Here is a 15,355-nt window from a genome sequence, read left to right as displayed (position 1 = left end):
CTGTACATGTACAAGTATAAAACTTCAAATACCTGAACGGTACCTACATTACTCGATACATAAAATTCTCTATACAAACAGCAACACTACCTGTTTGAAGTCATTTTACCAACAACTCACATTCTTAACAACTGTTGATGGCTAATGTAACTTAAAACAGCCTTCATAATGTCTTCTTTTGGAGAGTGACTCAAAGCACAATTATAGCTTGCTGTGTTTCCTTATTAACACAAACATGTCTGAAGATACTTCCTTGTTGTTATTTACACATTCAAAGTGCCATTCATGCTGTTGGCATCACAATTATAGTGTATGCAAAATACATACATAAACATGATGTACACACACTTTCCTGTGTACTTGCAAAACAGAATTACACCTGTTTAAAGTGTCACAAACATAAAATACATTTGCACAATTGTTGCATCTGGCAACAATACAAAATATCGAGATGTCTCAATTAAGCACGGGAAAGTGTGTCCGCGACAATGTTTTCCTTTCCGCGAATGTGCCTAATGTCAAGGTTATACTCCTGTAGGATTAAACTCCATCGCATCAGTCTCTGGTTTTTGTTTCTCATTCTGTTGACGAATGTCAGTGGGTTGTGATCAGTCCACACAACAACGGGTTGAGTTGTGCTGCCCACGTAGACATCAAAATGGCTGAGCGAAAGAATTAATGCTAGGGTCTCCTTCTCAACGGTAGAATACCTCCGCTGGTGCGCGTTAAACTTCTTCGAGAAGTAGCAGACTGGTCTGTCCACTCCATCGTCATCAGCCTGCATCAGCACGGCGCCTGTTCCGACATCGCTGGCATCGACAGCTAGGCTGAAGCCTTTTGTGAAGTCCGGCGCTGCCAACACAGGACCACTCGACAGGATTGCCTTCACTTGGTCAAACGCAGACTGGCATGCGGCTGACCACTGGAACTTCACGTTCTTCCGCAGGAGATCAGTCAAGGGTGCCACAACATCCGAGAAGTTATGGCAGAAGCGACGGTAGTATCCGGCCATGCCGATGAATCTCATCAGCTCCTTCCTCGTCTTGGGAACGGGGACATCTTGGACTGCTCCTACCACATACATGACTGGCTTCGCACTTTCACCTGCACTTCTCTCAACATACTTCTTCAACATGTTGATGTGACACAACCGTTTCTTTTTCTTCCTGTCTGGCGTCTGAATGATGTAATTCACATCACTCAATCTCTCCTCCACGACATAGGGACCAGAGAAGCGAGCACACAGAGGATTACCAGGAATGGGCAGCAGTATCAATACCTTTTCACCGGGACTGAACATCCTTTCCCTGGACCTCTTATCAAACAACTGTTTCATGTTCTTTTGACTGTTTCTCAAATGTCCAGCAGCAAATTCACGTGCACGAGTCAGCCTACCACGGAACGTGGTCACATAATTCAACAAACCGGGTGACTCATCCTCACCCAACAGCTTCTCTCTCAAGACCTTCAATGGACCACGAACCTCGTGTCCAAACACTAACTCAAAGGGACTAAATCCTAAGGACTCTTGCACAGACTCTCGCACCGAGAAAAGCAACAACGGCAAGCCTTCATCCCAGTCCTTCTCGACCTCAAAGCAGTATGTTCTCATCATGTTCTTCAGCGTCTGATGAAAACGCTCCAGAGCGCCTTGACTCTGTGGATGATAGGCACTCGAGGTTACACATTTGATACCCAACTCACGCATCACTTGCTGAAATATCTTTGAAGTGAAGTTGGAACCCTGGTCTGATTGCACCACCTTTGGCAAGCCAACCGTTGTAAAGAACTTCACTAACGCCTTGCTAACGTTCTGTGCAGTGATACGCCGAAGTGGCACAGCTTCTGGAAATCTCGTAGAAGCGCACATCATAGTGAGCAAGTACTCATGTCCAGCCTTTGTCTTTGGCAAAGGACCAACACAGTCTATGATAACTGTGCTAAACGGCTCATCAAATGCTGGTATGGGCTTCAGGGGAGCAGGAGGAATCTTCTGATTAGGTTTTCCCACCACTTGACAAACATGACAAGTCCTACAGAAATCTGAAACATCCCGTCTCAAGCCAGGCCAAAAGAAATGTTTCAAAATCTTGTCAACCGTCTTATTGACTCCAAGATGACCACCAAGAGCTGACTCATGTGACACACTCAAAATGTGTTTACGAAATACTGTTGGGATGACAATTTGGTGAACTTCTCGCCATTCTTCATCACTGGAAGAGTCAACTGGCATCCACTTCCTCATCAACACATCTCCTTTCTTATAGTAGCAAGTCCTCTCACTCAGTGCTTCTTCTTCAGCAAGAGCACTATCACACAACGCTACCAACTGTGGATCATTCTTCTGTGCGTCAATCAAAGAGCTCTTGTTCAACCCAATCTCAGTTTCATCTACAGGCTGAGACTCATCCACTATCTGATGTGATTTTGATGCTGCGGTTCTACTTGCTTCTACATCATCTAACCGACAGAAGAAACTCCCTTCTAGACTGATATCCTCTGGACTAGCCTTCAATTCAGACTCCTCTGATTTTCTAAACATGGAACGTGTGACTACACAAGCTGGGAAAACTTCAGGGAATTCCTGAACCAATGCAGCTGTCTCATTTCCTTCTTTATCCAAAGGGACTGCACTGACCACTGGAATAGTCACTTTGTCTCCTGCAAGATCATTGCCTAATATCAATGCTACACCATCCATAGGAAGTGACTTCCTAACACCAAGGCTCACCCTTCCTGAAACTAGGCCTGACTGCAAATCGACTGTGTGAAGAGGGGCTTCAACGTAACCTCCTTCTACTCCTTGTAACAGTACACTTGTGCCTGTGGACGAAGTTTGCCCAAAAGGAAGGACACTGTCGAGAATCAATGACTGGGATGCACCAGTATCTCGCAGGATGGTAACCTTTCTGGCTTCATCACACCCTACCAATGACACATAGCCTACAGAAGTGAATGGTTCATACTGAGACTTAATCTTGTCTTGATCAGCTGACTTAATCACACTCTGAACTTGTTCACACCAATCACCTGCCGATTCCACTGAACGACTAACCAATCCATTGGGATGAGACTTCATTTCTTTGTCTTTTTCCTGTTTTTTCTTGTTCAGAATGGGACAATTAGACTTCACATGCCCTGGTTGCCTACAATGGAAACACACAATAGGCTTCTCAGTGTTCCTACCTTTCTTGTCAGTCTCATTTCCCACCACTAGACCAGCTTTCACCTCTGTCTTACTGCTAGAATTTGTCTTGCCAACACGTAGACGATTAGGAGCTGCATATTTGCTTCCTACATACCTGTTTCCATGACTACGGGACAAAGTATACTCATCAGCCACTGTACTAGCTACCAACAAAGTTTTCACTTTCCGTTCCTCAATATGCGAACGCACCTCTTGAGGTAGCGAATTCTTAAACTCCTCTAGTAGCACAAGTTCCCGCAAATCTTCAACAGTATCCACGCCGACTGATTGCAGCCAACGAGTGAAGGCAATTTCCTTCACTTTTGCAAATTCTCTGAATGACTGTGACTCCAGTTTTCTACTATTCCTGAATTTTTGTCTGTACGCTTCAGGAACCAAGGCGTACGCGTTCAGAATTGCCTTTTTTACTGTTGCATAATCCTGAGCTTCTCCGCGTGACAGTGAAGCATAAGCATCACATGCCTTTCCCTTTAACTTAGTCTGCAAAAGATGAGGCCATTTTTCTTTCGGCCACTCCATGCTATCCGCCACCTGTTCGAAATGCAGGAAATATCTATCCACATCTCCTTCATCGAACTCAGGGACCATTCTGACATTTTTGGCGATATCAAAATGCCCACCACTGACGCTTACACCATACTCTCTCTCACCGACTTGACGAGCCCTTTCAAGAGAAACCTTCTCTCTCTCTAACTCAATTCTCGCTTTTTCAAGTTCAAGCTCTTTCAGACGTACTTCTACACTCCCTTGCACATCACCAGGGGGACTACCTGATATGCTACGCAATGCCTGGAGGGGAAATACTTCTTCATCTACAAGAAATTTGATCGTGTGCTGTGTAATCTCTGACTTTTTCATTGTGCTCTTCACAGCAGGAACCTTGTAGTTTTCTGCAACACGCAACAAATCAACCTTTTTCAAGGTTAGCAATTCCTCAACTGTGGGTGAATCCACAAACTTCTCAATGGAAAAATCTTGATCTTTCTCCATTATGCACCAGTAATGTACAATTATAGACCAGTCAAAATATGAAATGACCCCCAACTAATTGCAACAGAAACGATTCCACTTGCATTTGACCTGGAAGGGCAACTAAAATAACATATTAAAAGTTCCCTAAAATTCGAGTGGTGGATCAGTGTCTAATTTGCATAAATTCAAAATGGCCGCCATACAACCTATTTATGCCTATATCTCGGGATATATAACCCACAGAAAGTAAATGCCGGTGTCTAAACCTATGTTTTTTAGGTCAAGGAATACAATTATGTTATCTGTAGCAACTTTCAAGCATTCCTTATATAGATTTTGCATATATTTGCATATAATTACATGCAAAATGGCCGCCATATTGCCTGTGCAAGCCCGTATCTTCGTATACCATTAATGTAGTACACTCAGGAATAAGTCGCTATATATCTGGACATAAAACCCGCAGAAAATAGATTCTGGTGTCTAAACCTATGTTTTTTAGGTCGGGGAATACAATTATGATATAAGCAGTAAATTTCAAATTTCCCTTTATACATTTTTTGCATATATTTGCATTCAATTAAATGCAAAATGGCCGCCATAATGCCACTACAGGCTTATATCTCTCTCTGTAAACGGTACCTAGTGATGGTGTCTGTGTTCTTAATTTTACTGCTGATAATCACTGATGTAGAATACGTTCCACTCAGGAATAAATACCTATATTTCACTAAAAATGTGCATATATTTATACATAAATCTATTCAAATTACTACCGTAAATGTAATTTCAGATATACGAATATGAGCTGCAGAACGTTAATTGCACTGTAATTTCAAGGGAAAATTTTTATGATACCATTCACAACCTTGATGATTATCCTTACACCTAGTGTTTATATTCTTGCATTGATTAAAAGTATTGTTTTACATTGTACTAACATTTTCTTGACATAAAGCCTCAGAACAGAAAACAACTGTAAGTAGCATCGAATAGAACATATCTTTATTTAACTGTAATCTCAACTTAGCTTCCAAAGTGTGCTCAATAGGTACACAAATATAGGTTTTCCCGGCCAATTTCGCACTTTTGTCAGTCCATTTGATAAAAGGTTCATTCAATTTAGCGAAAATCCTCGTTACTGCACATTCTGTCATTCGAAATTGCAAGTTGGTCGTTCAATTTAGCATTTCGATCAATGAAATTTGCACATGTGCCTTTCGAATTCGGAAAACGAGCATTCAAATTGGCACGTGCTCTTCAGTCATTCAAATTCGCCAACAGTGGCCGAAAGGGGTATTTCAGTCATTCAATTTCGCGTATGGGCAGTCAAATTCCCAACATGTTCATTCAAATTAACGTCATGTTATTTCTGTTTTGAAAAGGTGATAACATTTAAACGCGTATTTCTATGTGACTTTTTGTTTCATCCACGCACTGTTAAGCAGTAAAAGTATCATATTTTTACCATATATAACTCGAGTTTGTTGTCCTGTAACGCCCCTTTTCTTTCATTCATGTCATTTTAGGCCTACATGTACCAATACTACAGATTAACTTCATCTTCTTACAGTCATGACAGCACAAGTTAGATACAGACGTATTTCTCAAGAAGACAGAATAAGACTTATAGGAACATTTGATGATCATAACCTTGACTTCCTAGAACTGGCCGACACACTCGGAATAAAGCACTCAACGGCCAGATAAGTTGTGGTCACATGATGCACTATATCTTCGGACTGGAAGAATCACTAAGCACATTGAAGAAAAAAAAAACTGTTGCCAAAATCTCTAAAATAAGTACAAAAATATGAAATGTAATGACGCTTGCAAAACAATAACTGTGTTGACAAAAAAGAAAGAAAGAAAGAACCAAAGCATTAACATGTGTGCTAAATTGACTGCAAAAGATGTTAAATTGGATGCCCAAAAATGAATTTGAATGAGCGAGTGCGGCATGTCCGTGATCACGTGACTATATCATTCTAAATTGAATGAACGAATAACGAAATGGTGCTTGTTTTACGAATTTGAATTGAAAAAGTGTTAATTAGAATGAGGCTAAAGGTAATTTGAATGCTCCAAAATGAATTTGAATGAAGAGATCATAAAATTGAACTACCGAACATGTCATCGACGCTAAATTTCGCTAAATTGAATGCAGGAATTAGGAATTGGACTGACAGAAGTGCGAAATTGGCCGGGAAAACCTATATTAAAGTCTCAAATTATGTAGTAGGAATCGTTAAAATATTTCATGTACAATTGTATATTCAATGTATTATATTTTGTAATTTGCCCTCATGTTTACTGCTTATACTTGTGTCTATGTTGCAATTCATTATCTATTCTTCTTTTTTTTTTTTTTTTGCCAAAGGGGGAGGAGGGGGTGGGCATGTCATCAAGTTCATGATTATCAATAAGCTACTCTACAAAAGTTTCATGAGTTTGGACATATCTCATATAGCTTTCAAAGTGTGCCATGATTTGTATCCATGTTTAGTCCATACTTGTGTCTTTTGTTGCAAAACTTTTGGTAAAGGCATGTTTATCTATGTGCAACATATGACCGTGATAATTTGTATGGAAGTGGATTTTGTCATATTTTTGCGCGGTTTCACCCAGTGACTTACTGAAAATGTAAAACATTTTGATTTACAGCCAGATACAAAAAAAAAAGAAAAAAAAAACGGAAATGCCTTAACATTTCTATTACTAGTACTCTGGATTCATCAGTCAATTAATACAAACAGCATCCTTCTCATCGGCTTCAAGCTCGTACAACACGTATAAATTCTTATAAGTCTTACTTTTACCATTTTTCGCGTTGTATCTGCAGCTTTATTAAAAGAAATGTTTCCTATTGCATTGAGGCTTTGCACTAATAGCATTTTCATCAACACACAGGGTTTTTTTTCGGAAATGCGAGCAGCGTGAAGACTGAATTCAATTTGCTGGCAAAAAAGCAGTCTTAAGTCAGAAAAAAAAATACATAACATCATTTTCTGTTCCTGTTCCAAAAGGTCCCTTCCCTCCACTTCAGCAGCAGCTTTTCTTCATGTTAAACAGTGGAAGGGAAATGACATACAATCATTGGAATTTGGACAATTTGAGGAAGATAGTTAATCAAAAATATGTTCTGATCACTACAGACAAAGCTGCAGCTATTAAGGAACTCCTGAAGGAAGTCTGATGCAATTGCAAGACAGGCTTTTAGCGACTGGCAGTGTATAGTTCCAGGGCAAACAGATTTAACTGCACACAACCCATACCAGTGACAGATGTGGGCCATTATAATATATCAGACACGTGTAATGTTGTATTTCTTAGATATGTGAGGAGTCAGATGATGCTGTTCTAATTGGTGACTAGGAATATATTTATGATGTAATATATTACGTGTGGGCACTATGTCCCCCTCTGAATTTAGAGTTGCTGCTTTTATAAAACTAGAAGAGCATTGAGTAAATACATCAGTGAGTGTATAAGCATACTTTCAATATACTCATAATTGGGGCTAGTGCCAAATAGAAACCAATTTTCACACGTTCATCTTCACAAAAAGTGTGTTCAATTTGTTACCAAACTTGGCTGGTAGAATATTGGTAAAATGGGTACCATCTACCCCCCCCCCCCCCCCCCCCCCCCCCCCACAGGATGCCCAAAGGCACCTAAAATCTGATCTAGGTGCGGCAGCCTTGGGGCTGGGACCAAATTATTGGGGACCAATTTTGATTTTTGATCCTCTGTTTGAAAACACGTGGTCAAATTTTCAACAAACTTAGTATTGTAGGTGCATTTATCGCTAGTGTCATGTACATATGAACATCATGCCTCCCTGGGCCCTGGAGGTCCCTAAAGGCTTCCAGATATGGCCCTAGGGGTTCCCAAAGTCTTCCAATTTCCTCTCTCCCAAGTAATAGTCTGTAAGAATGCATGGAAGGTGAACTTGAGATACTCGTGTGAGGGCTGGACCCCTGGGTCCTTTATTGAGAAAGTGAGTGAGTGACATGGTACCCTGATATGACAAGAACATTCTCTAAACAAAATGTCCAAACTCATGAAAATTTTGTAGAGTAGCTTATGGATATAAGCTACTCTTAATTTGAATAGATTTATGTATAAATACATGCAAATGTTTAGTGAAATACAGGTAATTATTCCTGATTGGAACATATTCTACATCAGTGATTCTCAGCAGTAAAATTAAGACCACAGACACTGTCACAGGGTACCTTTTACAGGTAGAGAAATAAGCCTGTAGAGGCATTATGGCGGCCATTTTGCATTTAAATAAATGCAAATATATGCAAAAAATGTATAAAGGGTATAAAGGGAAGCTTGAAAGTTATTGTTTATATCATAATTCTATTCCCCGACCTAAAAAAAAAAAAAAAATAGGTTTAGACACCAGAATCTATTTTCTGCGGGTTTTATGTCCAGATATATAGGGGACTTATTCCTGAGTGTATACATTAATGGTATACGAAGATACGGGCTAGCACAGGCAATATGGCGGCCATTTTGCACGTAATTATATGCAAATATATGCAAAAACTATATAAAGGGATGGTTGAAAGTTGCTTCAGATAACATGATTGTATTCCTTGACCTAAAAAACATAGGTTTAGACGCCGGAATTTACTTTCTGTGGGTAATATATCCCGAGATATTGGCATAAATAGGTTGTATGGTGGCCATTTTGAATTTATGCAAATTAGACACTGATCCACCACTCGAATTTTAGGGAACTTTTAATATGTTATTTTAATAGCTCTTCCGGGTCAAATGCAAGTGGAATCGTTTCTGTTGCAATTAGTTGTGGGTTAACCCCCTTTTTGTCGTATTTTGACTGGACTATTAATAGTGCAACAAGAAAACCTGACTTCTCACCAGCCAGCCAGCTGAAAAAAACCCTTTTCAATTGAAGAAAACCAGTCGCACTATAAACAATAACCCGTATGCTATACCACACACGACCCGACTGGGAATAACCCGTGTGCTAAACCACACACAAACCACCGTGGAATAACCCGTGTGCTATACCACACACGAACCACCGTGAAATACCTGTATGCTAAACCACATACAAACCACCGTGGAATAACCCGTGTGCTAAACCACACACGAACCACCGTGTAATAACCCGTGTGCTATACCACACACGAACCACCGTGAAATACCTGTATGCTAAACCACATACAAACCACCGTGGAATAACCCGTGTGCTAAACCACACACGAACCACCGTGAAATCACCTGTATGCTAATCACATACAGCTGTACAAACCGTCGTGGAATAACCCGTATGCTTAACCACATACGAACCGCCGTAGAATAACCCGTATGCAGAACCACACACGAACCACCACGTACGGGACCAACGACCAACGTTTGACCAACGTTTCCACGCAGACACTACACACACGCAGCGTATACCCAGATTAAACCATCCTAAACACTACGCACGTGCCAAATTAACCCTTTCGATCCCGAAAGAAATACGAACGTGAGTTTCCCTCACGCAGACACAGAAAGACGACCGATTTACATCAAAATGTATACCATATCACTCCGCGTCCATCTCCGTGCATACACACACGTACACACACTACGCCGTAAACGCACCATGCTTTCTCAAATCGTAACACCTTCACATACAGTACACTGTAACAATCACGATGCAAACGACATACGTAGTTGCGCGACGTAAACTGTATCGCGATCGCCCATGTCCACGACATAGCATAGAGTGCTACACACGCTACTCACCGAAATTCATCGGCCTGGCGAGAAAGAAAAAACACTCCTGGGATCATATCAAACCCGACCAAATCACCTAAGTCCGCAGAAACCCTGCCGAACTCTCGTGACGTGCCCCCAATTTGTTACGGGAGGTTAATTTGGCCTAACGAACCATCATAACCACCGAAAATACCCAGACTCTCAAACAAGGTGTTTGGTCGATCTCGGTCATCTTGTCGAACTCTTTTATTTACATATTCCTCCGCGGAACAATCAAGTGCCCAGAAATGATAGTACAATGCACATGTATCCATAACAAATATGGGTACTTATATAGCATTCTTTCAGTGAGTGAACATGTATCTCAGCGCTTCACGGAAATAATTTATGATATCCACCTCACCTAGGAAGTGGAGCGCACGAGATCTACTTAAAGCTTGTAAGATGGTCCTTGAAATTACGTTGGATTTTGGTGCAGCATAACTCTGTATAGTTCATAATTAAGGAAAGTGGAAGGAAAACTACCTTTTATACAGATCAAGAGTAGTGTACTAGCCAATGCCTATCCTACACCGTATGAAAGCTGATATTCATTTTCATAATTATTTCAACCGACTTTTTTATATTCACTTGCAATATAGAAAAAAAAACACACACACACATTCGATTTTGAAAAGTCGTTTACGTACGCGACATGCATTTCAATAATTTTCTGCCAATTGCACTTTAACATTGATAGTCATAAACAAAATGCGAAAATTCTATCTTAATCTATAGAAAATGAGATCAAGTGAATGCTCTGCTTAAAGGTTGTTAAGAACAAGTGAATGCTCTGCTACAGTTCACAAGGTTGTTAAAGGAGCACCTCACCAGATATCAATAATTTGTTTCTTTATGAAAAAAAAAATCAGCGCTCTTGAGAAACGAAATTGTTATGTATAAATAGATGCATATCAAAAACACAAGTGATGCGTATAGCGCACTATAAATATATGCTCGATGGTAACTGGTAAAAGAGAGAATGCATGAAACGCAACTTGGCATTACGTATACGTCTTTCATATTTACATACATGTCGCCCTGAAGAAGACGTATGATTACGCCTAAAACATGGTTTAAGCAAACATTCTTGTTGGACTTGAAAGTGCACTTTGTATCTCCCTGTTAGGGTCAAGATAATTTACTTTTGTTGTCATTGTCGTATTTGGACCAAATCCGTACTAGCCAGTTGATTAAAGGGATCGTATAGTTTTGGTTGAGACCTAATTTCAGGTTTCTAACATTTTTTGGTGAGATAATGAGAAACCTGTTTTGAAATATGAAAGATCATTTAATTCTAAGAGGAATTCAACGTTTATTTGATGAAAATTGGTTTTGAAATGGCTGAGATATCCAAAAAAGTGCAATTCTAATAAAGTGTGCGACCCACAGTTTAGTACGATCGCTTTGTTTTACTTTGTTTTTGGATGTTTCAGTCATTTCAAACCCGATTTTCATCAATTAAACTTTGAATTCCTCTTAAAATGGTATGCTCTGTACTATATCATAAGTGTTTTCTTGGTATCTCGCAAAAAGTTAAAAGCCCAATTCTCATCTCCACCAATACTGTACCATCCCTTTAATATACAAGGAGATACTAACAAGATGTTATGGACCGTTTTATACCGTAGTTATGTCTACGAGTTTTCCCATATGAAAAACGGCACAAATCAGAGACGTATCTCCCGCCTCTTTTTTTTTTTGACATGAATCAATCTTGATAGCAAAGGATAAGTTTAAATGCTTCAGAACATTAGAAATTGACAAAAACAAAAGATGTCTGGAATAATTGTAGTCTTTTTTAAAATGGATATCTATTATGCCGCAGTGAGGAAACATGGAGATGACACAAGGCCAAGACGCTAAGGATGAGGGTAAGGTGAATGACTCCGCGTCCCAGATGAGTACAGCCGATGCCATCAAGGACTTCGCTGATAACACGACCACGCACGGTGTGCCACAAATCCTGAGATCAGATCGGTCCTGTCTATTCCGTCTTACGTGGGCCGTCATCACAGCGACCGCCCTGAGCGCGCTGCTGTTTCAGGGCTCAAACACCATCATCAACTTCTTCCAGAGACCGACGACGTCAAAAATCTCTATCATCACCAGAAAGGAACTTTTATTCCCGTCCGTCACTATTTGCAACCTGAACATGATGAGAAGAAGCAAACTGAACGGTAATAAAAAGGAGGGGGAGACCAATGCCCAAAAATGTAACGCTAATGAGAACATTGACTGTGGTAAGATGAGAGTATCAATTTGATATAAGTTCATGAAAATTGGCCGTAGCGAAGTAAAGGGCCCTTCAAACTTTCATAATCAGAGTCTCATTTTCATTTAAATCACAATACAGTGATATAGTGGTCTCAATCATTGTTATGCTATCCCAACATTGATTTTGTTTTCATATCATCTCATCGCGAATTATTGCAATTTATACACTTTATTACTTATCATCCAATGATTTATAGAAGTGTGGGCGTTCCAAAAGGGATACTTTACTGTGTGTGAAATCACAGGGCCCTGTTTCATCAAGCTGTTCGCAAAGTTACGCATGACTTTACGAATGACTGGAATATGAAGTGTCAACATGTGTACCGATGTGTTCCCTAACGGTTTAACAAAGTACGACTGTATGTCAATATTTCATATACATTGGGGGAAAAATACACTCTCAACTAAATCAGTGTACCCTTTAAAAAATCCGGGTCAGAACTGACTCGGAACTGGGTCCGTTGGGGTCACACACCGTTCCGGCTCAAAAATGACTTGGAATTTGGTCATGAAGACCCGGACTGGGGTCACCCTGACCCAATTCATGACTCTGGATGGGGTCATATCTGACCCAATTCCTTGCAATTTCTGACCCGGAACGGTGTGTAACCCCAACGGACCCAGTTCCGGGTCAGTTCTGACCCGGATTTTTTTAGAGTGTATAAGCATGTAAAAATAATCATTATCATTTGTAAATTAACAATGATTAGGAAACCCACTTCGCTTGTCATATCTATTAAAGTCGTTCGTAAAGTCGTGCGTAACTTCACGAGCAGTTTTATAAAACAGGGCCCAGGTCTGTATGAATATAATCTGTATAATGCGTATACTTAAGAAAGGAAGGAGATGTGTTCAAGAATAAGGAGGAGAAGGTAGAGAGAGAGAGAGAGAGAGAGAGAGAAGAGAGAGCTACTTCTCTTTACTGCTGGCCACTACTAAACACAATTAAATCGGTGTTAATTACATCGATATAGGCAATGATAGAGCAATTTGTAAATCAGTTGCAATGCATTCAAACAACTCGAAGTAAGAATTTCATTAATTTGAATAGACATGCAATTCACGTATAGATATTATGACAATGATATTATATAGCCTATCTAGGAGATAGGGGCCTACATCAAAGCTCTTTTCTTCGTATCAGGGACACGTTTCGAAGGACTGGTAGCTTTGGATGAACAGCATGCTCACCTCCACGACAATTCCACAGCGCAAGGATCCAGCGACAGCAGTTCGGACTTCGGGTTCTGGGATCAGTTCCCGGATTCGTCCTCTAGTTCAACCAGGTCCGGCGGTCTTCAATCTCCTTCCAGCTCCGGCACTCCTCAGTCTTCTTACAGCATATCCTCTGAATCATCTTATGCATGGGACTCTGACTGGGGATCCTTTCTTTTCCCCACCTGGGAAAAAGTGACAGACCCTAACGACTGGGAGTCTATATACAATGGGTCTCGAATGCCGGATTTTAGCGACCTGCAGGATTATGTGAAACCCACTCGGGAAGAACTGGACGAGTACGGACAGCCTGGCGTGGACCTGATTAGACAATGCACCTTCGACATGGAGCCCTGCTCATTTGAGTGCGTTCTGACGTACTATAACAGTATCAAGGAGGTTCTAGAGAATGGAGTCACAACCGTCTTATTCCCTTTGGTAGATGCTCGAAGCAGCCGCTCAAAAATATTTGAAGTTAGTCCATGGGCCAGGCCAGATATTGGTACCACCTGAGGTGGCAAAACCTTTTTGGTGTCATTTTGTTTGTCGGGCATAGATATGCTTATCAAGCTATGATAGCATTTCCAAATGAGTAGCTGAGTCATAGTAAATAAATTGTTAACCAATTTGGTCTCGTTTTTATATCCTTATACTTCTGAATCGAAACTAACCGCTATACAAAGAAGAGCACTGTCTTCTGTATGTCCACAGGTGTTCTGTTGTAAACGCGGTGCGCTTAGTCTTTATTCAAGGCAGCGAACGGAATATCCAAAGGGTTATGATGTCCACAGCGCTTAGTCTAATATTCAAGACGGCGAAGGGAATATCCAAAGCTTATAATACTGTGTATATCCCTTTATCTAAAAACAACAACAACAACAAAGCAATTCCTCGTGAATTTTACATAATTTTTCAATTATTTATCATTTTCCGGTGAAAAGGCTACGGTGAAAACGCTAATACCACGCCAATGTCACTTTATTTCCATCCAACAATGAAAGATGATGCAAAAACAATGTACCGGTACACTACAATACATTATAATAAATAATGTTGAAAATGAACAGAGTGATTTTTGTTTAAAACTGATGTATTTGTTGAGAGGGTAGTATAATAACAGTATAGATAATCCCTTTTATTAGGAACTTTAGATATGATAACGGTACATTGTTCTAAATAAAGATTAAGCGCGCCGCGTGACAGCTGTTGACATCATACTATAACCCTTTGGATATTCCCTTCGCTGCCTTGAATAAAGACTAAGCGCACTGCGTTTACAACAAAACACCTGTGGACATGCAGAAGACAGTGCTCTTCTTTGTATAGCGGTTAGTTTCAATTCAGAAGTATAGGGATATAAAAACGAGACCAAATTGGTTAAAAATTCATTTATTATGACTAAGCTACTCATGTGGAAATGCTATCATAGCTTGATAAGCATATCTATGTCCGACGAACAAAATGACACCAAGAAGGTTTTGCCACCTCAGGTGGTACCAAAAACCCATTTTTCGGGTCTTGGCCCATGGACTAAGTGGCTGGTGATTATGCAATGAGACACTAGTCAATTGTCTTCGTATCTGCGCGGCAGATCCTGTTTAATTGGCACATGCTTCAAATATTTTTGAGCGGCGGCTTCGAAAATGGGTTCAAAGGCAATAAGACAGTTGTGACTCCATTCTCTTGAACCTCCTTGATGAAACTAAAGGTGCAATCACACATCGCCGGTTTAGATGGCGGTTCATGGCGGTTTGGTAAATCGCCGTGCTCCGCCAAAGACCGTGTTCACACCGTACACAAACCCTAGTCATCCGTCACTCATCCGCCATAAACCCCAAGAACCGCGGAGAACCACCAGACAAATTAAACATGTTTAATTTTTCGTGGCGGTCTTTG

The 15,355-nt window shown here is 40.4% G+C and overlaps 1 protein-coding gene across 1 annotated transcript in view; it reads left to right on the top strand.

The window, feature by feature from the left end:
* LOC139726468 (epithelial sodium channel subunit gamma-like) overlaps positions 1-15,355 on the top strand; it is a 36,070-nt gene that overhangs the window by 3,487 nt on the left and 17,228 nt on the right. The window contains exons 2-3 of the mRNA XM_071637424.1: positions 11,796-12,147; positions 13,389-13,933. Coding sequence (XP_071493525.1) covers positions 11,805-12,147; positions 13,389-13,933 — 888 coding nt within the window. The 5' untranslated portion in view covers positions 11,796-11,804. The remainder of the gene's footprint in view (positions 1-11,795; positions 12,148-13,388; positions 13,934-15,355) is intronic.

This window comes from Diadema antillarum, unplaced genomic scaffold, assembly GCF_040938485.1.
Source record: "Diadema antillarum isolate AM-2024a unplaced genomic scaffold, OU_Dant_1.0 seq00000085_RagTag, whole genome shotgun sequence".
In the NCBI taxonomy this organism is placed as follows: Eukaryota; Metazoa; Echinodermata; class Echinoidea; order Diadematoida; family Diadematidae; genus Diadema; species Diadema antillarum.
This window is presented reverse-complemented; position numbering and strand designations above follow the sequence as displayed.